General features: G+C 40.6%; 1 protein-coding gene across 12 annotated transcripts in view; it reads right to left on the bottom strand.

Moving 5' to 3' along the window:
* LOC124267811 (voltage-gated potassium channel subunit beta-2-like) overlaps positions 1–25,769 on the bottom strand; it is a 161,405-nt gene that overhangs the window by 53,966 nt on the left and 81,670 nt on the right. For all 12 annotated transcript variants that reach the window (XR_006896132.1, XM_046702800.1, XM_046702802.1 and 9 more), the window contains 2 exons: positions 20,965–21,008; positions 4,718–4,755 (listed from right to left, as the gene is read on the bottom strand). Coding sequence is in view for 11 of the 12 variants with exons in the window: in XM_046702800.1 (XP_046558756.1) it covers positions 4,718–4,755; positions 20,965–21,008 (82 nt within the window). In the remaining variant the exon portion in view is untranslated. The remainder of the gene's footprint in view (positions 1–4,717; positions 4,756–20,964; positions 21,009–25,769) is intronic.

Below are 25,769 nucleotides of genomic sequence, written 5' to 3'. Positions count from 1 at the left end.
AGTGTGGTCAGAAATACTAAGACTGACCGACTGACCGACTGACTGAGATTGGTTTTACGCCGCTTTTAGCAATATTCCAGCTACATCACGGCGGGGGAACACAAGAAATGGGCTTCACACATTGTACCCATGTGGGGATTTGAACCCGGGTCTTTGGCGTGACGAGCCAACGCTTTAACCACTAGGCTACCCCACCGCCCCAGAAATACTAAGACAAAAAGCAAGGAAGGTAATGATTTGAAAGTAACTGGTATTGAGGTGTGCATCTATAACAATGAAATTTCACATCTTTCATTTAAACCACAAGATGCAGATGATCAAAGATGCCAGAGTGTGTGTACCAAAAGGGGAACTCACAGTTCACTAGTGCAACTGAGCTCTGTACATGCAAAAATAGCTATCTCGTTGAACAGACAAAACAGTTAATTATGTGTTCGATAGAAAGGGAGACATCGATATTTGGCAAATCAAAATTTGTAATTTCTCAACTGTGGGGCAAGAGCTGTGAGACAGGTAGAGTTGCACCGAGACCTGGATGTGGCAGGCCAAAGCTAGAGTCCTCGGGAGAGGACATATCCACCCTGTCTGGTATCATTCACGAGTGTAGTCTAGCTACATACCCTTTTGGATCATTGCCATTGGATACCTCCAGTTCAGTGAAACAGAAAATAATACTGCTCTGTACTTTCCAATATCCCGAATCATTAACAGACATCTGTTCAAAACTAGACTGATCTTTATCGCAAGCTTCATCCAGAAATATATGGTTTTTAGTTTTGCTCCATGAACGAGCTCAAACTATATTTTCAACATCAAAAGTCCAACTTTTCGGCATAAACAAAAATATATATAACATAAAATATACAAAATTCTAAACGATCAAAGGCTGAACTGATCTGTATGTCAAGTTTCAACAACAAACATCCAGCAGTGTAGGAGTGATGCTCTGGACAGGGAAAACACATGGCAGATGAATTGATAGACTGGTCAAACCAACAGAGTGGAAAAAAGGAAAAAAACAACATAAAAGATTATCTCAACACATCAACTGCACTACTCAATAGATTCCTATTTGCTCTTGTGATCTGCAAAGATTCTGTGAAATCACAAGAAGGTTAATTTCAACATCTGTATCGAAAACCCAGCTGGCAAGCACCACATCCTGTGATGGGTGTGAATCCAACACCATACCATAGGCAGTAAACACTGGGGTGTGCCAGACAAAACCAGACCAGATGTGAGGAAATACCATTACACCATGTTTACAGACAAATCATTGAATTGCCTCTGATTCTGAAATGGCAGTTAATGCTGTCATGATCAGTACTGGATGGAGGTGTCATGGTGTGGGAAGCTGCCACGCAGGACAGGCCAACTGATTTGGTTATTGTTAATGGACATTTGACTGGCCAGCAATATGTTGACGGACTTTTGCACATTATCATTTTGCCATTAGGTAGATTTATCAGCAGGAAATATGCACTGCTAAATGACAATGCCAGACCACATCTAGCCCAGGTCATCACTGATTATCTCCAGTGAGGGGAATACAGGCACTGGACTGGCCTGTCCCGGAAAGTCCCCAGGAAACAAAGGTCTGGGAGGTTTAACACAGTATATGTCTGTAGTTGTGTACAGCACAGTATATGTGGAGTAGTTGTGTAGGGTGTGTGTTTAGCAATAGGTGTGGGTAAGATGGGTGTTTGGTAGTAAGATGGGAGGTGTTTGGTAAGATGTAGTGATGGAGGTGTTTGCTAGAAAGATGGGAGGTGTTTGGTAGAAAGATGGGAGGTGTTTGGTAGTAAGATGGGAGGTGTTTGGTAGTCTGATGGAAGCAAGGTAGTGGAACAGGGATGAAATCTTAAATATGATATACTATGGCCTAGCTAATCAAGATAAGCTACCCTGATCCCACCCTATGCCAGCACTTCTGACCAGGTCTCACGGGGAGCAACAGAACACAATAGAATACAGTAGTTGATGTATTGATTGCCAACACAATACAGACTTGAACCACTGATCAGTAGCCGTCCTGTCAATATCCCCCAGTTCCGGGTTATATAACCAATTGATGCCTACAAGTAAATCTCATTAATGTATGAATAATGGATTATGTTACATGTATCATTACATGTACAGTTATTCAGAATGTTTCAGTAATATGATAATCTTTATATATGATACAGTCAGATTGTAAAATCAGTCATTTCATGAAATGACTAAAAATTTCAGTCATTTCATGAAATGACTAAGAGGATCAGCCATTTTGCTATTGGCTATATAAATAGGTTTGGACATTTCCATCATATTTGATGTAAATGTGCTTGATAACGATTGCCAGTGTATTCGTGATGCACAAAACAAATCGCCAAAACGCATTTTGTGGCCCCTGACTCTCAGAAACACATGTCTTAGTTGGATACATGGGAAATTGTGTGGGCAGCAGGTGAAAATTATTAGGGTAGGACACGCTTGACTCTTTGTGAACACCTGGTGTCAGGGCTGATCCACACGCTTTTATACAATTTGTGACAATCAGTTTGCCTCTTTGTGCCCAAACTCTTTGTGAATGTGTCTCATGGCTCACAAAAATTGCTCATTCTCTTGCAAAGAAGAGTTCACATTGCATTAAGAGTTCACATTGCGTAGTGTACGGGGTTTGGGTCTGGTTTGTAATGAGCCTTGTATGTCTTGACACAAACTTACCATCCAGCTAGACAGGCCCATGTTTGATGACATGTGCCTACACCATCAGACTGTCTGTATAGTAACACAATGCTCATTCATTTTGTATATGACATGCAGGGGGGTCAACCTACCGGTTGAGACTGGCTACTGGGGTACCCAGAGAAGTGCGACTTTGCCCTCTCGGCAGCTCACAGCAGTAGCAGATGAGTTCCATTATCTTTTTAAACATGAAGCCTTCATTTCCGAAAGATTCATTTTTATCCCAAATCAATTTCTACAATGGCCAAATCTGTCAAAACTTGCAAACCTTCTCAAATCCAAAAGAACACTCTTTTTACGTAACATAGCAAACTATGGGGGGTCATTCACATTGTACATGCTTTTCCATAAAGATCATTCCCCTTCCCCCTCTCCACGGTCCCTTAAGATGTCTTCAAATTTGTACGTTTAAAATAGTTGTTTAAAACATTATATAACTATTTCCCATTAAATCGCCACTGTATGAATGTTTGAGTGAGACAGAATAACGAGCACAAGTTGACAACATGTACGCTATGGAGATCTGGAGGCAGCAACAGCAGCAACAACAGCAACATGGACAGGCTGAATGTTGTAACTTCGAGATTAAGCCCTACCACATACATTGATGTAAGATATTGACTGTACTACCTACTTTGGAAGGCATATTGATGTTTGTGCGCATGGCACAATACAAGGAGTGAACAGACAGACGGTATCTACCTGAATATGGCATGAAGACAGTGGGTGAGTGAGTGTGTGGATGGGAGTGGGTGTTGGTGTGGGCGTCGATGTGGCTGTCGGCGATGACGTGGGCGTAAATGTGGATACATAGAAAGGAATGAAATGAAATCACACTTGACATATTCCAAGCAATAGGCATTGACTGGCCTCCATGACAACTTGACAAAAGAAAACACTTCCCTTCACACTCATTTCCTCCGATTCGTATTGATTTCACGTCTCTGTCTGACACAACAATCTGATCAAGTCCTGTATGATGAAACTATTTGCCTACCAGCTGGTCAACATTGTATTCTGTATTGCAATGGACCCCAGATGCAACAAACAAAGGTTGATTGGTTTCACCAACAGAAGACCAGCTCAGACACAGCAAAGATGCATCACAAACTTGTTTAAGTCTCCAGGAAATCATAATTTAATAGAAATCAAATTGCGAAATTATCAACTTTTTTTACAACACATAACCTGAGTGACATGGGCATATATTTACTTCAGCGCAGACTTACGAGTGAGTGAGTGAGTGAGTGAGTGAGTGAGTGAGTGAGTGAGTGAGTGAGTGAGTGAGTGAGTGAGTGAGTGAGTGAGTGAGTGAGTGAGTGAGTGAGTGAGTGAGTGAGAGTGAGTGAGTGAGTGAGTGAGTGAGTGAGTGAGTGAGTGAGTGAGTGAGTGAGTGAGTGAGTGAGTGAGTGAGTTATACAGCTCTTAGCAATATATTCCAGCTATACCGTGGCAGGGAACACCAGAGATTGGCTTAACACAAAGTACCCTGGGTTTCAGCATGATGCGGCAATGATTTAACAAAGAGCCCCCACCTCCAGGATATAGTGCTATGACATGTTTTCAGGCGGGTGATGGTCTAGTTTACTTTGATGAGCATGTAAGTTGCATCACACCCATCAGCTCAAAACAGAATGCAGATATTTTGTGGAACATTTGGTGAAAGCTACAAGACACAAGGATCAGTTCCAGAGTGAGTGTTGTAACGCTACTTTGAATAAAATTGTAGGAAAGCCAAAGAAAACCGTACTTCCTCAATCCCATGAACATGTACTGAGAGATATGTGGATCCATGTACGAGTAAGGGATGTAACTCTGCAAGGATACTGTTTACTTGTCATATTCACGTTTTCAGGACCAGTAAGTGCAGATCTATCAGATCAGATAAATATTTCGGGACACAAACACATAAATATTTCATGACACATAGGGGCACTCTGGCCCTGCACAGAGAACTTTGGTTATAAATAAGACAAGACAAGGAACATACCTCTTCTGACACCTGGCCTCCAAAGGTCACCCATGTTCCTGGAAAAGAAAAGAAAAAACTTGTAAAAATACCTCAAAATTGAACCATATAATGAACTACATAGTATATAGTGCAATTCTACATGTTTAGATATCCTGCGATCATAGTGTATGTAAACATACATACTTGTACAAGACACACCACACTGAAATAATGTAAACCTGAAAAGTAAAATTTCAAGTAGACTGATTGAAGAACCTGCCAACCACACAGGGCTGGCCCAACCCAATGGCAGTTGGATGACAGACTACACCCCTGATCCACTTTACCACCTTAACCAACTTCCAGCTTTAGCAGGGTATTGTTTACTTTCCGTATACTCTAATAGTGATAATTAATGAAGAAATTTGCCGGGACAGGAAATGTTTAGTTAAGCGGATAGGAGGTTTCCACTGTTATTGAAGAACCCTCTGGTAGCAAACCTAAATACTGATGGTGAAACTTTGTATACTACAATAATGACTCCCTCTGGTATACTGATGGTGAAAATACAATAATTACTATACATGTTTTAATTATGTTTATCATATAGCAATCAGCATACTGCAGGAATAATACATCAACATTGTATATTTTTCTCATTACCTCTAAAAATGTCAACCATGACACGCGTGAGTGAGTGAGTTTGGTTTTACGCCACTTGTAGCAATATTCCAGCAATATCATGGCTGAGGACACCAGAAATGGGCTTCACACATTGTACCCATGTGGGGAATCAAACTCAGGCCTTCAGCGTGACGAGCAAACACTGTAACCACTAAGCTACCCCACCCACCCCCCAACCATGACAAGAACAATGACCATTATACTGCACAGATTGCAATTTTCTTATTTCAACATAATACAGAATAACGATCCTACTAACACCAGGCCACAACTATAATCAGGCCACAACAGAAGACTTCAGAAAAGTAATGGTATTTTCTCAACATTTGCTCATCTGTATCTACACAGAGGCATACAACAGATGAAATACCAGAAGCTGCATATGAAGTTTTGAAATATGGTGTCATCAGATTCTATGTCACATAAAGAATTACCCAAACAAAGCTTGTCTTTCAACATTCAAAACAAAAATTATTAACACTTTGTAAAACTGTTGTAAAAGTCTCACATGTGAAGCTTCTACGAATAAAAAAGATATGGAATTGTTAAATATTGGCACTTCAGAATATAATTTGAAATACTGAAATGGCAGGACGAAGATGCCCTCTCACAAACTCACAGTATGACAAACTCAGTAAAGTTAAAATCTGAAGTTTAGCACAGCATCAGGCTACTCCACCATTGATATTTCACTCCTTAATCTGCAAAGCCAAATAAAAGAGATCATAACAATCTACTCTACCTTGCAGCACCCCAGTGCTAGCCAGAAGTAACATTGGATTTATGTGTTCCGATGTCGTTCACTCCAATCAACCACTCCACATACATTCTGACCAGCTACAAATTACACATCAATTCAAATTCTTGAACAACTTGTGATCAAGTAAACAAAAAAAGCCTGTAACCCTTGTTAATATGCCAGCAGAAAGTAGCAAATCCCCCTACCTTAAAGCAAGGCATGTTTAGAAAAGGAGCAAGATCCCCACCTTCACTGCAATGGCCAATAAAACAATCATAAAGCAACCGTTGCCGCTTCTACTCTGACAGTCAGCTTTTACGTTCCAGAATTTCCAGATGTGCCAGCCTACAGTAGCCATATTACAGGTCTGACTGTAGCACGCCTACAGTAGCCATAATACAGGTCCGACTGTAGCATGGCCTACAGTAGCCATATTACAGGTCTGACTGTAACATGGCCTACAGTAGCCATATTACAGGTCTGACTGTAGCACGGCCTACAGTAATCTGTAGCATGGCCTACAGTAGCCATATTACAGGTCTGACTGTAGCATAGCCTACAGTAGCCATATTACAGGTCTGACTGTAGCACAGCCTACAGTAGCCATATTACAGGTCTGACTGTAGCATGGCCTACAGTAATCTGTAGCATGCATGGCCTACAGTAGCCATACAGTAGCCATATCACAGGTCTGACTGTAGCATAGCCTACAGTAGCCATATTACAGGTCTGACTGTAGCATAGCCTACAGTAGCCATATTACAGGTCTGACTGTAGCATGGCCTACAGTAGCCATATTACAGGTCTGACTGTAGCATAGCCTACAGTAGCCATATTACAGGTCTGACTGTAGCACAGCCTACAGTAGCCATATTACAGGTCTGACTGTAGCACGGCCTACAGTAGCCATATTACAGGTCTGACTGTAGCACACAGTAGCCATACAGGTACTGCCATATATTACAGGTCTGACTGTAGCATGGCCTACAGTAGCCATATTACAGGTCTGACTGTAGCATGCCTACAGTAGCCATATTACAGGTCTGACTGACTGTACAGTAGCACTGTAGCATGCCTACAGTAGCCATATTACAGGTCTGACTGTAGCACGCCTACAGTAGCCATATTACAGGTCTGACTGTAGCATGGCCTACAGTAGCCATATTACAGGTCTGACTGTAGCACAGCCTACAGTAGCCATATTACAGGTCTGACTGTAGCATGGCCTACAGTAGCCATATTACAGGTCTGACTGTAGCATGGCCTACAGTAGCCATATTACAGGTCTGACTGAGCTGTAGCTATGGTCTACAGTAGTAGCATATTACAGGTCTGACTGTAGCATGGCCTACTGTATTACAGAATCTGACTGTAGCCCTACAGTAGCCATATTACAGGTCTGACTGTAGCATGGCCTACAGTAGACATATTACAGGTCATATTACAGGTCTGACTGTAGCATGGCCTACAGTAGCCATATTACAGGTCTGACTGTAGCACAGCCTACAGTAGCCATATTACAGGTCTGACTGTAGCACAGTCTGACTGTAGCAGCCATATTACAGGTCTGACTGTAGCACGGCCTACAGTAGCCATATATTACAGGTCTGACTGTAGCCATATTACATTACAGGTCTGACTGTAGCACTGTACCACGCCTACAGTAGCCATATTACAGGTCTGACTGTAGCATATTACACGGCCTACAGTAGCCATATTACAGGTCTGACTGTAGCATGGCACGGCCTATTACAGTAGCATGGCATACATAGCCATACAGGTCTGACTGTAGCGCATGGCCTACATATTACATGTCTGGCCTACAGTAGCCATATTACAGGTCTGACTGTAGCATGGCCTACAGTAGCCATATACAGGTCTGACTGTAGCAGTAGACATATTACATGTCCGACTGTAGCATGGTATACAGTAGACATATTACAGGTCTGACTGTAGCATGGCCTACAGTAGCCATATTACAGGTCTGACTGTAGCACGGCCTACAGTAGCCATATTACAGGTCTGACTGTAGCACGGCCTACAGTAGCCATATTACAGGTCTGACTGTAGCACGGCCTACAGTAGACATATTACAGGTCTGACTGTAGCACGGCCTACAGTAGCCATATTACAGGTCTGACTGTAGCACGGCCTACAGTAGCCATATTACAGGTCTGACTGTAGCATGGCCTACAGTAGACATATTACAGGTCTGACTGTACCACAGCCTACAGGATACCACCAACAGTCCCCATTAGTCATGTTAAAGCATCTTAAAGACATACTTATTGATAATTAACACTATTAATTCACAATTTGGATTCCGACGCTGTTACAATTACTCAAATTACAGATGACATTATCCTTCAGGTGTGAAGCAAACTCAAAGTTCAAGGCTGGAATGACTGATTTTCATCTAATGTTGAACTCACAATTAACAGACTTCAGATCAATGACATTAATTTTTATTTGAAAGACAGTTAAGATTTCAATATATGTTTAGATCTCAAAAGCTCTCTTCTTTCAATGAAAATCTGATTGTTAAGGTCCTGAAAACAACAATACTATATATTAATATATAGAAGAGAATATGATGTATGTATGTCAACATCTGTTGAAGAAGGTAGCGTAAGAATGTGTTTTCACTTTGACAGGAATGTCTGGGAATACCCCACTAAGATGGTTCTCCGTTAAATCTGGTGTATCCATCACAAGCTGGGTTGCTGTACAGTACACCTGCAGGCGTCCAAGGCGAGCAAGGAGCAGGGAAGATTCGGCAGAGAGTCTTTTAACACCGATATAATATCATCCATCAAAGAGAGCAAGTAAACCGGTACACATACAAGTCAGTCCACACACAACATCCTGCTGATTCTTGGAGAAGGTCAAACAAGCATTTGATCTTGTAGCCTTCCTACAACACTCGTCAGACTGCCTCTGATTGGGGATAATAATCTTCCCCATATTTACTCAGGCAGGAATCTCCTCAGGGAGTTGATGAACTTTGGATATCGAGGGATAAACATGGTCATCAACTGGGTTATGTGACCTTGTAATGATGGGAATGTGTACAGCAGAAACTCAACACCACAACTAATATTTCGGACAGTCTGGTGGCCATTAGAAGGTCCTTGCTTTCCCCATTACTGATATGTAGTGGCTTACATATGATGTACAAGGAAGGCGGCACTTGCTGTTAACATACCAGGCCCTGGATGTCTGGCAGTCAGCCTAGCATGAACTGACTTACTAAGACGTCCACAATCATGATAGGCTTACGACACAAGTAGTGATAGTCTAACAACTAGTCTCTGAAATCAACATTTTTTACAGATAAACAGTTCGTAATAAATATATATATATATATAATGAAAAGGAGCCCTGAGACTTTCCTCTAGACTTGCCATATTCTAGACTTGCATGGGATTTATTGGATATATTTGTTTCAGTTTCAGCAATATTCCAGCAATATCACGCACTAAAGTGGCATACTAAAGTGGGGAGTGAGTTCAGTGTGACAATACCTGGAACAGTGACAGCGCCAACTTGGTGTTAAAGAAAAGCAACACGTGATGCTGATCATTCGCATTTTACAAACTCACGGTTTCACTACCATGAGTGAGTGAGTGAGTGAGTGAGTGTGAGTGGGTGACTTGGTTGAGACATGTCATCATATCCAAATTGCATAGATCAATGCTCATGCTGTTGATCACTAGATTGTCTGGTCTACACTCGATTATTTACAGACCGCCACCATACAGCTGGAATATTGCTGAGTGCGGCATCAAAATTAACTCACTCACTCATGTGGAAGTAAAATGTCCACACTTTCATGCATCAGGTTTGAAGTGTAGTAATGTATCCGAACCAGTCAGAACCCATTCCTGAACAATATCAACAAATTTCACCATTCCACAAAACTCAAGTTGTTCTGGCCTGAACATCTGCCACACCCTGTCTCTGATTCGTGGTATGGAAATTAACTGTTGCCAAAACCTGTGTGCTCATTTTGACAACAGACAGTTTTGATTGGAGAATTTACTTTTGCTGTAATTACACGCTAAATAGTTTTACCTAATTATTGGTGGACAGACTCATATTAACAGGCTTACACAGAAAATGTTTATTATTTCTTCTTTTTCTAGTAACAATCAATCGTTTATGTTCATGTTATGATCAAAGATTAAACATATATTTTTAGACACAGGGACAATTTTAGCCTTGGTTGGTATTTCTGGTTTTCATTTTCTCCATGAATGAGCTCCACTATCTGATATTCCTTCAAATGCTATAATGCCATTTCTCATGAGACACATTCAGTAGCTGCATCGCCATGTGGCATTTCCACGCAGTCTTTGATAATTTTGTAGTTATGCTTGAATTTGTGCGTGTATCAAGGGTATTATCACCTGTTTATTGTAATAGGCCTTTTTGACATTGTATATAACCTTGTTCAGTGGCCAAAAATAAACACGGCAAAGAGACACATATTCTCCTGAAGCGATATCCAATGTTATTCCCTGCAGCAGACACTGCTTGTGTAACACTGCAACCTGTTCGGAACTTGCGGATCATTATTCCTGTAGTAAACACAAAGCACCTGGGGCTGACTCTGTGAGTGCCCTGTCTCTCCCCATCGCAATGTGAATACTCTTTCACAACAATCACTATGGTATCAATGAGCTTGTGGGCACAGATATATAGCTTTAGTCAGACAAACTGGGTGCCTGGGTAATATATCAGTTATATCACAGACATGGATATAAAGCTTTAGTCAGACAAACTGGGTGCCTGGGTAATATATCAGTTATATCACAGACATGGATATAAAGCTTTAGTCAGACAAACTGGGTGCCTGGGTAATATATCAGTTATATCACAGACATGGATATAAAGCTTTAGTCAGACAAACTGATGGTTGCCTGGGTAATATATCAGTTATATCACAGACATGGATATAAAGCTTTAGTCAGACAAACTGGGTGCCTGGGTAATATATCAGTTATATCACAGACATGGATATAAAGCTTTAGTCAGACAAACCGATGGTGCCTGGGTAATATATCATGGATCAAAGCTTATATCACAGACATGGATATAAAGCTTTAGTCAGACAAACCGATGGTGCCTGGGTAATATATCAGTTATATCACAGACATGGATATAAAGCTTTAGTCAGACAAACTGGGTGCCTGGGTAATATATCAGTTATATCACAGACATGGATATAAAGCTTTAGTCAGACAAACTGGGTGCCTGGGTAATATATCAGTTATATCACAGAAGACATGGATATATTAAAGCTTTAGTATAAAAACTTTAGTCATACAAACTCACAGACATCGATATAAAGCTTTAGTCAGACAAACTGGGTGCTTGGGTAATATATCAGTTATATCACAGACATGGATATAAACCTTTAGTCAGACAAACAGATGGTGCCTGGGTAATATATCAGTTATATCACAGACATGGATATAAAGCTTTAGTCAGACAAACTGGGTGCCTGGGCAATATATCAGTTATATCACAGACATGGATATAAAGCTTTAGTCAGATAAACTGGGTGCCTGGGTAATATATCAGTTATATCACAGACATGGATATAAAGCTTTAGTCAGACAAACTGGGCGCCTGGGTAATATATCAGTTATATCACAGACATGGATATAAAGCTTTAATCAGACAAACAGATGGTGCCTGGGTAATATATCATTTAAATCACAGACATCGATATAAAGCTTTAGTCAGACAAACTGGGTGCCTGGGCAATATATCAGTTATATCACAGACATCGATATAAAGCTTTAGTCAGACAAACTGGGTGCTTGGGTAATATATCAGTTATATCACAGACATGGATATATTAAAGCTTTAGTCAGATAAACTGGGTGCCTGGGTAACATATCAGTTATATCACAGACATCGATATAAAGCTTTAGTCAGACAAACTGGGTGCTTGGGTAATATATCAGTTATATCACAGACATGGATATAAAGCTTTAGTCAGACAAACAGATGGTGCCTGGGTAATATATCAGTTATATCACAGACATGGATATAAAGCTTTAGTCAGACAAACTGGGTGCCTGGGCAATATATCAGTTATATCACAGACATGGATATAAAGCTTTAGTCAGATAAACTGGGTGCCTGGGTAATATATCAGTTATATCACAGACATGGATATAAAGCTTTAGTCAGACAAACTGGGTGCCTGGGTAATATATCAGTTATATCACAGACATGGATATAAAGCTTTAGTCACACAAACTGGGTGCCTGGGCAATAAATCAGTTATATCACAGACATGGGTATAAAGCTTTAGTCAGACAAACTGGGTGCCTGGGTAATATATCAGTTATATCACAGACATCGATATAAAGCTTTAGTCAGACAAACTGAGTGCCTGGGTAATATATCAGTTATATCACAGACATGGATATAAAGCTTTAGTCAGACAAACTGGGTGCCTGGGTAATATATCAGTTATATCACAGACATGGATATAAAGCTTTAGTCAGACAAACTGGGTGCCTGGGCAATATATCAGTTATATCACAGACATGGATATAAAGCTTTAGTCAGACAAACTGAGTGCCTGGGTAATATATCAGTTATATCACAGACATGGATATAAAGCTTTAGTCAGACAAACCGATGGTGCCTGGGCAATATATCAGTCATATCACAGCATGGGTATAAATATTTAGTCTAATATTCGCATTTAATAGGTGAGTAATGAGTGAAAAAAATATAAAAATACAATCTTTAAATTCTCAATAATTTCTGGTTGTACTGTACAAATATCTGCTCATGATATAGTCACAATTGTACAATCGACTATTTGAATAATTAAAATTAGTCTTCTACAAAACGTTTCATCAAAAAGAACTAACTTAGAAAAGAATCAAACAATAAATGAGATGATATATTCTATACAACTGGTCATCTACCATTTGCAAGACTGACTAGCATTTCAAAATTTCAGTATGATAATACTTGTGTACTCATCTTCTATGTAGCCTGGTTTGTGTTCAATATGTGTCCTCTAGGTGTCTACCCATATCTGACAAGCATGCTGTTTATCTTTACTTATCTAGCATGGGGGCAACAAGTGAGAGTAGCAAACTATTTAAATAAAGATACTCCACTCAACCACAAGATAATTCCTGGGATGTATCAACAAAAATGTCCTTAACCCAAATCAGGGATTACATACTCCAAGTAATCAGCCACCACGTACAAAATTTCATAATGGTTATGCCTGGTTGGATAATTATACACGACTAAGTTTACATCATGATAAGCAATTATTTTAGCAAGCTGTTAACTGCATTGGTACAGATTTGTTTTAGCAAATTCTAGGCTTTTTCAAGGCTCTTTTAAGGTGCTTGTAGTCAAATCCCAGACAAATGTCATCCTGGATTGTAATCACATCTGGTGGACCACACATCATCAAACAAATAAGGTATGACACAACCTGCTGGAAAGAGCAGAAGTTCTTCATCATCATGCATCAGTAAGCCAATGTTCAATGATATTCACAAGCAAATGTTATCCTATTTCATATATATACAGTAAAAATGATTTGCTATGTGTGAATACAAAATGCCTTTCGGAAGGTGGTCAAATGTAACGTGCTGTATTTAGGATTACATTTTCTCCGTAAAGTATAGATTCTAGTACTGTTTGGAGGTTGAGACCCACTCTCAAGAGTAAGACGCCTAATTGTGAGTGCTCAAGTTCAGTGATCCCTTGTAATCACAGTCATCACATCTATACTGACCACCCAATCAACAGTTATAGCAACACTACTGACCACCCAATCAACAGTTATAGCAACACTACTGACCACCCAATCAACAGTTATAGCAACACTACTGACCACCCAATCCACAGTTATAACAACACTACTGACCACCCAATCAACAGTTATAGCAACATTACTGACCACCCAATCAACAGTTATAGCTGAACTACTGACCACCCAATCAACAGTTATAGCAACACTACTGACCACCCAATCAACAGTTATAGCAACAATACTGACCACTCAATCCACAGTTATAGCAACACTACTGTCCACCTAATCAACAGTTATAGCAACACTACTGACCACCCAATTTACAGTTATAGCAACACTACTGACCACCCAATTAACAGTTATAGCAACACTACTGACCACCCAATCCACAGCTATAGTAACTACTGACCACCCAATCCACAGTTACAGCATATGCTATATATACTGACAGAGTCTACGTAGAACACCAGAACATCTGAATATTCATACACAGAAAAAAACATGACCTTTATGATTTACTGCTGCTTTGTGAATATGGCCCCTAGTGTGTAGGGCAGAGAAATGTTGCCACTTTGTCTGTCAAGCCCTTGTAAACTGGAGTGCAAGTTGCAGGAAAACTGCTCTTGAAAATTATCTCATCAAAGCTTTCGGTGATAATTAGCTAAGTGGTCATAACTAACCAGCCTTGGATGGATGGGGCCAGGGGGGTGATTAACGCAGTCATGTATGTCAGGCACAGAAGACAGCCAGTTGCCCACATGTATATGCAGGCTGCTTTCAGAAAAATGTTGCGGATTCAAAATATTATAAATAACCTTTTCAAAATACACTGCTTTAGAATTGACAGGCATCTTGAAGAAAGAATCAGAGATAACACTTTCAGTCATGGTCCCTGTTTTACAAATCAATATATAGGACAATATACTCAATAATAACTGTAACAATATAACAATGAATATGACAATGAGAATGAAATGTCATAAACACATCATCATCATCATCATCATCATCATCTTCATCATCATCATCATCATCATCCTTCTGCCAATACAGTTAATATTGGTGATGATAATACAAGGTAGGATAATTCACACTTATGTCAGGGTATAGGAGCATTTTGTTGATAGCTGCATACATCGCTTGTACATTGTAGAAGTCTACATAGCATTGCCCGAGGAATGACACAAAGACTGACTGACTGAGTATGGTTTTACACCGCTTTTAGCAATATTCCAGCAATATCACGGCAGGGGACACCAGAAATGGGCTTCACACATTGTACCCATGTGGGGATTCGAACCCGGGTCTTCAGCGTGACGAGCCAACGCTTTAACAACTAGACTACCCCACCGCCCCAATGACACAAAGATGAATAATGAAGTACAATACTGATATATCCAACAAAATGTGTTCCATTGTAACCAAGCCTTACATTTGCAACTAAACAATGAATTCTACATTTCTGTTTATGAAACATAAGAACATGACCCCTCCCATTCCCTACATTGTCTCCCCTACTGTATCCAACCATTGACCTTGACCTTGATTCCACAGGCAAGAATGTGTGTTACAGTCAAGGGCAATTATGTCTGAGACAGCAGCTTGCACCTCCATCAATATTTCATTGAGCTGCACTCACAATTTCAACAGATGGCCATATTGTTCTCCCTGTTGCTGCTGTTGCCATGATAAAAGCATCAAGCTGGGCTACCGGTCTGCCTTGAACTGATCTGTTTAAGCATCCCCTCACTGCACTAACAATGTCACCTGCAGCTGGTATGGTCCAAACTGTACAGGGTGAAGTACGCAGGATTTGGAGCCATAATAAGGGTAGACCTTAGACTGTGAAGTTGAGTTGAGTTGAGTTGAGTTTTACATCGCATCGGCATTATTTCAGACATATAGCAACGAGATCAAGTAGGTATTCATAGACTGTGAAGAATGTAAGACTTGACTCCATATCAGGACGTCCACCAACAACCATCTCCACCTCTAACCTCAGTACCCAACCAGTCAACTGTCCTGTCACCTCACCCACCCTCAGAATTACCCCAAACCCAACCACCAAAACACAAACTGACAGTTTCACCCTCTTATATGGACAACCATTGTAAATACATGCACAGACAGCTGAGAAAGTCATTGTGAGAGATCAGTATTCCTGTCACGTGTAACATCAAAGGTAGCAATGTATTATTGATTCTCTGTTTACTGCGAACCCATACGTTACATGATCAATACTGGCCCATCTTGTTGAATCTGTCATTCATAATAATCACAACATGTAATAAAGTAAAGGAGAAGAAGGTGAAAATTGTCAATAGCAATTTCACACCCTTAATTTGGGGCATAAGAAACAAGCAGTTTAGAGTGAGTGAGTGAGTGAGTGCTCTTTTGGGTATCAAAGTGGAGACACCAGGAATGTACTTCTCACGCTGTATCCCATATTAAATCCATATCTCTGCTGAAACCATTCAGTTCTGTCCTGCTTGTGGGGAGAGAAAATGGGTGAATGTTGTTTTACGTAGCAGTCATTACTCAGAAAACATGGTGGTTGATACAAGGACCATTGTTGCAGAACAGGTAGATCACACAATCTAAGCTTCATGCAGATCGGCTGTTTCAGTTACCGTGGATAGAAACTTATTCTACTCTTAAACGTTTCCGAGAACAGTCAGTTAATATGTTCCATCAAGAATGGCATTCGACTCTCGAAAATAGTTCAAGGTATGATCTATATAGGTCCTTTAAGAGCCTTATCCAACCAGAAATATATTTATCTGTATTGACATCAAGAAATATCAGACGCACATTTGTTCAGCTCCGACTAGGTTTATTAGATTTAAGTATTAATAAAGGTAGAAGATTGCCTATAGAAAGAAATATGAGAATTTGTCCATTATGCACTTCATCTATTGAAGATTAAATTCATTTTATATTTGTATGTCCATATTATGATGATCTTAGAAGAAAATATATTTCAAGTAATTATCTATCAAAATATCCAACGATAGCCTTTGTCTCGATTCTCACTTCCAGAAATGAAACTGTTATCCGTAACCTTTCTCTATTTGTAAAACATGCTGTTGTCTTGAGAAATGATAGGTTATCTAAGCAATAACCATTATAATTGCCATTGTATTATGTACTGTAGTTATGTATATGTATGTAACTCCTTGTATATGGGCCGGAGGCCTTGAATACAATAAACTTGACTTGACTTGACTTGACTCTAGAATATCCATAGAAAGGCCTGCAGGCCTACCCTGCCCTGTAACACCCACAAGGAAACCAGCAACAAAGTATTGACAATAGTAACGGTGGGGACCTCTTCTACCACAGAATATCCATGTTGAGACCAGCAAGCTTGAAAGGGAAACCAGCAATGGTGTTGGCCTTCAAACGACCTCTTCTGTTCAGAGACGGGCATGAAACTCCTGAAATCCCTACAGCAGAACACTGGAATGGAATGCATAATGACCTCGTGGACCAAGTGGTCAACATTTCTGTTTTGGACAAACATGGAGCGAGTGAGTTTAGTTTTACGTTACTTTTGGAAATATTCCAGCAATAACACTACGGGGGACGTCAGAAATGGGCTTCACACATTGTATCCATGTGGGGAATCGAACCTGGGTCTTCAGCCCAACAGGCGAATGCTTTGGCCACCGGGCTACCCTACCAGCTCCTTACAAACATGGAAAGATACAAAGACATCAACTGTTGAATATTGATCAGCCTGAAAGATAACTGTTTGTCTCCTCACCGGAGGTTTTGATAGCAGCTCAAGTTCCTATTTCTTCCAAATTGATTTTCTTCTGTCTGGATTGAAGGAGAACATATCTATTTTTGTTCCACCACACTGGCCAGTTCCTTGACATCGTCAGTTGAATGGGTTACCCACAGGCAGGTCAGTGTGTGTCAAGTCCTGGACAACCAGCAACATTCACCTCTGCTATCAATCTGCTTGTCCTGGAACCCTTGACCCCATACTGTCCTGGAACCCTTCCTTACCTCTACGGCTTAAGTTTGGTTTGGTTTCCATGGCAACCACATGCTAAACTTCTGGCCATTGTGCTCTAATGTATGGAGATATTTTGATTGAACATAATGGCTCAGGCTAGAGTGTGGTAGGATGGAAGATATGTTCCTCCAAGTTTCCACATCAGTAGTGCTAGCTAGGTGACACCAAGTCTTCCACCAAGTGGCTCAGAAAGCCAGGAACACTAACATCTACTAAAAAGGAACATAAATGTTAAGCTCCACTACTAGCTATACATGTGCCAAATAATGAGACATTTTGAAAGTCCACTGCGTAATAACAGCAATGAGAGGTTCCAGATTATGTCTACAATGGCAGCAATGTTTAAAACAGACTTGCATGTCTGTGAGCACTCTCCAGAGACAACAGTGCTTGTACATTAGTTCATGCATACGTCGTAGTTTCAGTGTAGATGTCGAACATGCACAATGGACAAACATCAAGACACGACATACAATGTACAATAGTCATGGACTGTAAACGCACATGTTGCTGTTATTATGTATACATGATTTATTATAGAAGGCAGACAGACCAATCTACAACGCCTTAGAAAATATAAAGAACTTCCGCCATTGTCCTTGATCAGAACGCAGCCCCGAGAAATCTCTGGCCTCACATTCACCTGCCTCTGTGCTTGACTTGTGCATGGCCAGTGGGTGATTGTACCCATGTATTTGTCCAACCTGTCAGAGCTGTTACATGCACACACCTACAACAGTTTGGCGCTGACAGCTTCCACCACTGGCGCCATCACCTGTCAGAGCTGTGACATGCACACACTACAACAGTTTGGTGGTGACAGCTTCCACCATTGGCGCCATTACCTGGCAGCGACATGTACTTGTGAAAATGGCCAGGGGTATCAACAGTTTCATTCAAAGAGTGAAATATCTCATCAGCAATGTCAAATGCAGTGCCAAATTATCCCATACTGAAATCAGATCTGGATAACGTTTAGTAGAATGTCACAGAGCTCATTCCTTCAGTTACATGGTGGAGGAAAGCTGGTTTAAAATCCATCCCCCAACTGACAAAACAAACTTGTATGATCAATCAACCCTGAGTCTGTTGAGCTTGCAACAGGTGAGTACCTATAAAGGTGAGTTCTTTAAAGGGTAAGCTCTTTCCCAGGTGAACATGCCAGCCGTCAACAGCTGGCTTATCAGGCCAGTTTACATTAATTTGTCAGGTTATTATCCCAATCATCCATATACAAGGGGCGGTAGGGTAGCCTACAGGTTTAAGTGTAAGCTTGTCACGCTTAAAACCCTGGTTTGATTCCCCACATGGGTACAATATGTGAAGCCCATTTCTGGTGTCCCCTGCCATGATATTGCTGGAATATTGCAAAAAAAACATACTCACTCACTCATTCACCATATTCACCTTTCTCCAGGCCCCAAATACAGTTAACAAAATCACAATTGGTGTTCCCTTTCTTCCTTATCTGATGAAACAACAATGTATGTTTCTATACTCAACAACCAACAAAAAGCTGATTCTGGTCCAGACAAACTGGTGATTGAAATAATGAGCAATGTCCCTTGATGTCTGGGTACAAACCGATCTTAGTGCCGAGGTGATTGTAACCGCCATACCTCAACATGAACAATCATAGCATTATGGTTGCTTTGTACAATATAATTATAATAATGATTGGCCACTTATACAGCGTTGAACTCCATGCCGCAGGGACATGGTCTAAGTGCATACAACATTTATTACCCCAGATAACCCAAGCTGCCTGTGAAGCGTAGAAGGTTAATAGTCATATGACTCATGCTACCGGGTACCCATATTCTGCTGTGTGAACAGAGGCAATTTTGAACAAACTCACTTGCCTAAGGTGAGGCCACATATGTCACATGTGATTGTTGTTGGGCAGGACAGAAGTCCTGGAAACTCTCAGGACTGAAGCTGCCAACAACGGCCACCCATCCAAGGACTCTCCACATCCAACGTTGCTTAACTTCACTAGATTTGTGACCTGCACTCTGTGCACAAGACCACAGGTCACCAAGATGGCATCCAAACCTCATACAACAATCATTGAACCTACATTCCACACCAGATTCCCTCCCCCCCCCCCCGTCCCCCCCCCCCCGGGAGATGAAGTCTTCTATCTTGTTAAATGTGCCAGCGCAAGTGGACATACAAATTACCATCATGGAGGACTGTGGTATTTCTATGACATGGTAATCTCCAGGTCATTATCTTAAAACATGTATCTGTGCAGTATCTTCCTGTCAGAACAAAACACTTCTTGGCAACACTCATGCCCTGTGAATGTCTGTATCATCTCGTAATTAAATTGTGGGTGGATTCTACAACAATTTCCTCCTTCCAGCATTTCGTTTTTGTAGAGACAAGCATGCAATGCCTCTGTCGGTGGAAATATCTGACAACACACGTCTTATAAAAATTCAAACCTTTAACTAATCAGTTTTCATTCTGCCGAGGAATCAAGTGGTACATGACAAATGGGTTACCTTTGAAAGGCAGCTCTCAGTTTTCAGACACTGGAGGTAACTGCACAAAAACCTTAATCTTATAGGAAATGTGATGTTTCTAAGTACATTCACAGACAGAAGCCTCTGAAACCCTTGTTCTGTTAGATGATGGTGTAGTATATATCAGTATAGGTTACCTCCTTGCTTTGTGTCATATGTCACATATCTCCATATTAAGGCCACTTATCTATCTCAAAAGTCAGGAAATACTGGACAAAAATACTTGTCATTTAAAAAAGGTTTTTCTCAAAACTTATGTTTGCTGGACAGTCTCCAAAACAAAAGTCGTTCATCCTTTCAGACATAGCAATTGTAGGAAAGATCATTTCTCTGCACCGAAACGCCTCTCTGTCTGGGAATACAGAACAGTCAGTCGCCTACCACTAGCCAAGCATTCCACATCGCTTGGTACACTGATTTCTTCACGTACTGGAACCTGTGTATATTGTTCTCAGTGCAGTTTTTATAGTCTACAAATCATAAATACTAATTTCTACTTACCAAAGCCAATATTGGAGACTCGGAGCCCAGACTTGCCCAGGTTCCTGTAAATAGAAAACACATGCAATGAGGGGTGATAATTGCCAGGAATTAAGGCAGCTGAGCAAACATTAGTAGCATCAAAAGAAGTGGTCGGTGATGTAACATTAGGCTGGGGGACATGGTGGCCCAGCTGTCAAAGGCAAAGCAGTTCCCTTTGCAAAATTGTCTCCCTTGGGAATATCAGGAAGCTGAATCCACAGGTTAGAAACCTGATTTCTGATGTTTCTGGTTTTGTCAGCACCGTGGGCTTCACCAAAATGGTAAATGTCTGAGATGTGAGTTTCATCAAGCTGACATGCAATTCTCGTGCTAGAATATTCGTCAAATCAGTGCTAAACTCAACTAAACCACTCACATTATACTGGATTTGCAGAAATGATTTTGTAGTTTTATTGAAAGTGGTTCAGATTAAGATTCATGGTTAGAAACGGTCCAAAGCAATCAAGGTCATCATATGTGTTGACTAACTGGACTAGGTAACCTAGATGTTCAAACCTTGAACATTGCTTGTAGTATGAATCACTGGATAGTCTGGTCCAAACTCATTCATACAGCTGGTATATTGGTGAGTGCTGCAGTTTAAATACAGCTAATACCATCGAAGTAGTCTATCTCACAGTCCCTGAACCACATTATTTTCCCTACTGCCTACACTAATAAAATGAACATTTACAGAAAAGAAAGTTCCTAAATAATAATCATAAAATATAATAAAAAGGAGCCCAGAGACTTTCTTCATTTTCAGCCTGAAACTGAGGAAATCTAGACTTACAATATAATCTAGACTTGCATGCTCTTTCTGGGATATATTTGCTTCAGGGTCTGTATGACAGACTACCTACTGCCTAGCCCTCCTTACAATGCTAAAGCCCCAATTAAAGTCCAGATTTCTTAAGGTGCAGAATTTCCCAAGGGGGCTCCTTTTCAATTCAAATGGGATTATTTGTTACGATCAAAATTATATATATTCAGAGAGTAAGCATTAGTCTGCCATCAATGCAAAAAACAGTTCTGTATTTAATCAACGGTTAAGTAAGGAAACGTGTTGCAAAAAACAAATGGGCCCACCCTGAAATTATTGTCTGTTCTTAATTATTCCACGTGTTCCATATATCTCCATTCATGATATGCACAACCCCCTGACAGACATAAAGATCAGCACTAGGACATTGTGTCATTTAAACAACACTTTACTCATCCGCTAATGGCAGTATCATTATCCAGGACAATTTAGCTGTAAATGATTACCCTAATTACAGAGACACAATTAATGTCTCCATTTCCCACGGAACATTAATCACCTCTTGTAAACTAGACTGGAAGCGGGTATCAGACCGGACCAGGGCACCAGACTGGAACGCGTGGCAGACCACAACGTACACCAGACACTGGTACCGGGGTTTGTTTACTAATGCCACAGTATATTAAGCACAGGTGAGATGTATTGCAGCTAGCCTAACAACAGCTTGAAGATTATAGTCCGTTTGGCTCAAAAGCGGACCGATGAATTGCAATCTAGCTCGAAAACTAATAAACATAAAATACTCAATGAAACACTGATCATAATAAAAACATCATACCCACTCTGTGAGGTGTTTGCAGAATTTTTGTCCTAAAATTAAAAAAGTTGTTTAACAAGCTATCATTAAAATATTGACACAGTTCACTATTTGTTACGTCTCCATCCGTTCTCGAACACCTGGCTGTCCCTTTCTCTGCACTCCTCCCTCGTAACAAACAGTGAACTGTGTAAATAATTTAATGATAGTTTGTTAAACAACTTTATTATTTTTAGGACAAAAATTCTGCAAAAACCTCACAGAGTTAGTCTGATGTTTTGATTATGATCAGCGTTTCATTGAGTATGTTATGTTTATTAGTTTTCGAGTTAGATTGCAATTCATCGGTCCGCTTTTGAGCCAAACGGACTATAACTGCAGTGATATAAAAGAATGGGTGCTATATAACGTCTCGTGTCTATTACACATCAGTGTTTAAGTCAGGTTATTTACAGGCAAACACCATTGTTGAAGGAGCATTGTAAACCAAAAGTCACTGTGTTCTTTAATCTGATTGGTTGAAAAACGTGATCAAATGGTATTCGATTCCCGGAAATTCGCTGCGTATTAATACATACAAACATCGCTCACACCATTGTATTGTTACGTCGTCAGCTGTGATGACGTCATTAAAATCATATTGTGATGTAAAGTCTGAATGACGTCACAAATGAACAGTTCCAGATGCTACCATGGGAGACAGCCGAAACGGCCGGCTGATGACATTTGACTGCTATACCCGTACTCAATGTCAATGAGTGCAGACACAAAAACGTGTGTAGACCTTTTGGTTAAATTTTGTGTTTACAATGTCGATAAACATCATTCATTGGCCAATTTCCGGGTGTTATTGAGTATTTGAAGCACAGGAATATTTCATTTGAAACCTCCGGCTGACGCAGTCGGTTCCAAATGAATTCCCGATGCTTCAAATACTCAATAACACCCAGAAATTGACCAACGAATGATGTTTATCTCCTAAGTGGAGTAGCCCTGTGGTTAAAGCATTGGCTTGTCACACCAAAGACCCGGGTTCGATCCCCTTTTCAGCCAGATCACAATAAATATCATTGTACGGTCCACAGGACACAGCATAGAAATAGAACCCAGGGTCCCAATCCACAAAGCGTCCGTAACGTTACGACCTGTCGTAACTCTATAGTTTATCATAGGTTTACGACCTGTCGTAACTCTATAGTTTATCATAGGTTTACGACCTGTTGTAACTCTATAGTTTATCATAGGCTTGCAAATGTCGTAGCACTACTAACACTTTGTGGATCGGAACCCAGGTCTTGACGAGTGCATACCTTAACCACAACACTAGCACACACAGCAGGTTTTGCTGAACAAAAGATCTGCAAGAACATCACAGACTAATAATTACATCTTCCTCCCATCTCACTGGGTTTCCTTTTCAATTTTAAAGGAACTGTTTGTTTCTATCAAAATCATCTATATCCTGAGACCAAGCATTAGTGTTCTGAATCCTGCCTGCCCACCACTACGGTACCACCTCTGTTACACCAAGAAGACTAGTCTGTCTCACAGTCCCTGAACCACATTAATTTCCCTACTGCCAAGCCCTCTTTGCAATGCTAAAGCCCTAAATAAAGCAAGTCTAGATTTTCTCAGGCCTTGAATCTCTGGTCTCCCTAGGGCTCCTTTTCAATATAAATGGGCTTGTTTGTTACTATCAAAATTATATATATTCAGAGACTAAGCCTTAGTCTACAAGAAGACCAAGGCAGGCTGGACAAAACCAGGCCAGACTGGCCGAGGTCATGGTCATCAGGTAAATTGATCCCAATGCTGAAGCTCATTAAGCACTGACCTGTAAGTAGCCTTCTGATCTGGCCCCAGTTGTCAGTAATGGCCAGCTCTTTACATGACAGTAATGTTCACCCAGCTCCCCTGATCCTGTTTAAAGGGGGACTGATCTTGTTAAGGGGGATACCTCCTGCAGCCTCTACTGCTTCATGTCCTTCATGTGCCTTCTTCAATCTGATTGGACGGTTTAGCTGGGATCAGTTCAGCAAAGTATAAGCTAATTCCACATCATATTGAGGATCAACCTATCTATGGCTAACTAGCTGCAGGAGATACAGTTAGAGGGGATTGTGTTCAGGCAAACTGGCTATCTAAACAAGTCTGATTCAAACCTTTTTGGAGATTTACCCTAGTTTGTCTCGTGTTATCTCAGAACCATACTATTTTCCCTTCTGCCTGGCCCTGCCTGCAATGTAATTGCCCAAAATGAAGCAATTGGACACTTCCTGGTCTAAGATCACCTGATATCTCCCAGCTCAATGAGGCTCGCTTCCAATGTAAATGCAGCCATTTGTTTCTATCAAAAATATGCATTTATAAAGACTATGTATTTGTTCAAGGGCTACCCACCCCTGTCTAATGACTTGGGCTGTCCATTGAACTTCTAAGCTCCAGTAATCAAAGATATTTGGCAATTTGGGAATTAGGTGAAAATAGGCAGGGAAATTAGACAAAGTGAGTATATACTTGTCAGACTATCAGAGGAAGATAATATCATCAGCAGAGTATAGTCAGAATAGTTACTCTTATTTTGAAAACACCCCCGTCAAATTACATGGCCTGTTCCTTTAAGGCCCTGTGGCCCAGTGATCCCAGATATCAGGGCGATCTGAACTTTGTGAGAATTAGGTGATGTGGCCTGTAATTGGGTTGTAATTATGCGATGTAGCAGTACGCCTGTTGTTTTATGCATATTATCCCTGCAGGCAATGCGTACAACAATCAACAGTGACAATGTGTCTATTTCACACGTTCCACACTATTAACTCAAAGTATCATGGGAATTGGATGACAATTCCAACAGCTTAAAACATTTTTGGTAGTAAACTTTTACTGTTGACTATTACTGTTCCAGCTGTTTATCTCCCAACAATTGGATCACATACGTCAACCTGTTACTATAATCACAACCAAGGAAAGCATGTACAGTTTCTACTTGATGACCTGTGATTATTGAGCATTACAACTAGGCAAGTGGACTAGTTCTGGTAGGTGTAGACTAACACTTACTCCCTGAATATATATAATGTTGATAGTGGTAGGTGCTGCTGCACAGAAGCAGTCAGTAAGGAGGTCATGTGGTGAGTGAGTGAGTGAGTGAGTGGGTGGGTGGGTTCTTGAGTGAGTGAAGTGAGTGTGTGAATGAATGAATGA

Source organism: Haliotis rubra, unplaced genomic scaffold (genome assembly GCF_003918875.1).
Source record: "Haliotis rubra isolate DU_JTF1 unplaced genomic scaffold, ASM391887v1 Scf134, whole genome shotgun sequence".
In the NCBI taxonomy this organism is placed as follows: Eukaryota; Metazoa; Mollusca; class Gastropoda; order Lepetellida; family Haliotidae; genus Haliotis; species Haliotis rubra.
Note: the sequence above shows the minus strand (reverse complement) of the source record. Positions and strands in the feature narration are given on the sequence as shown.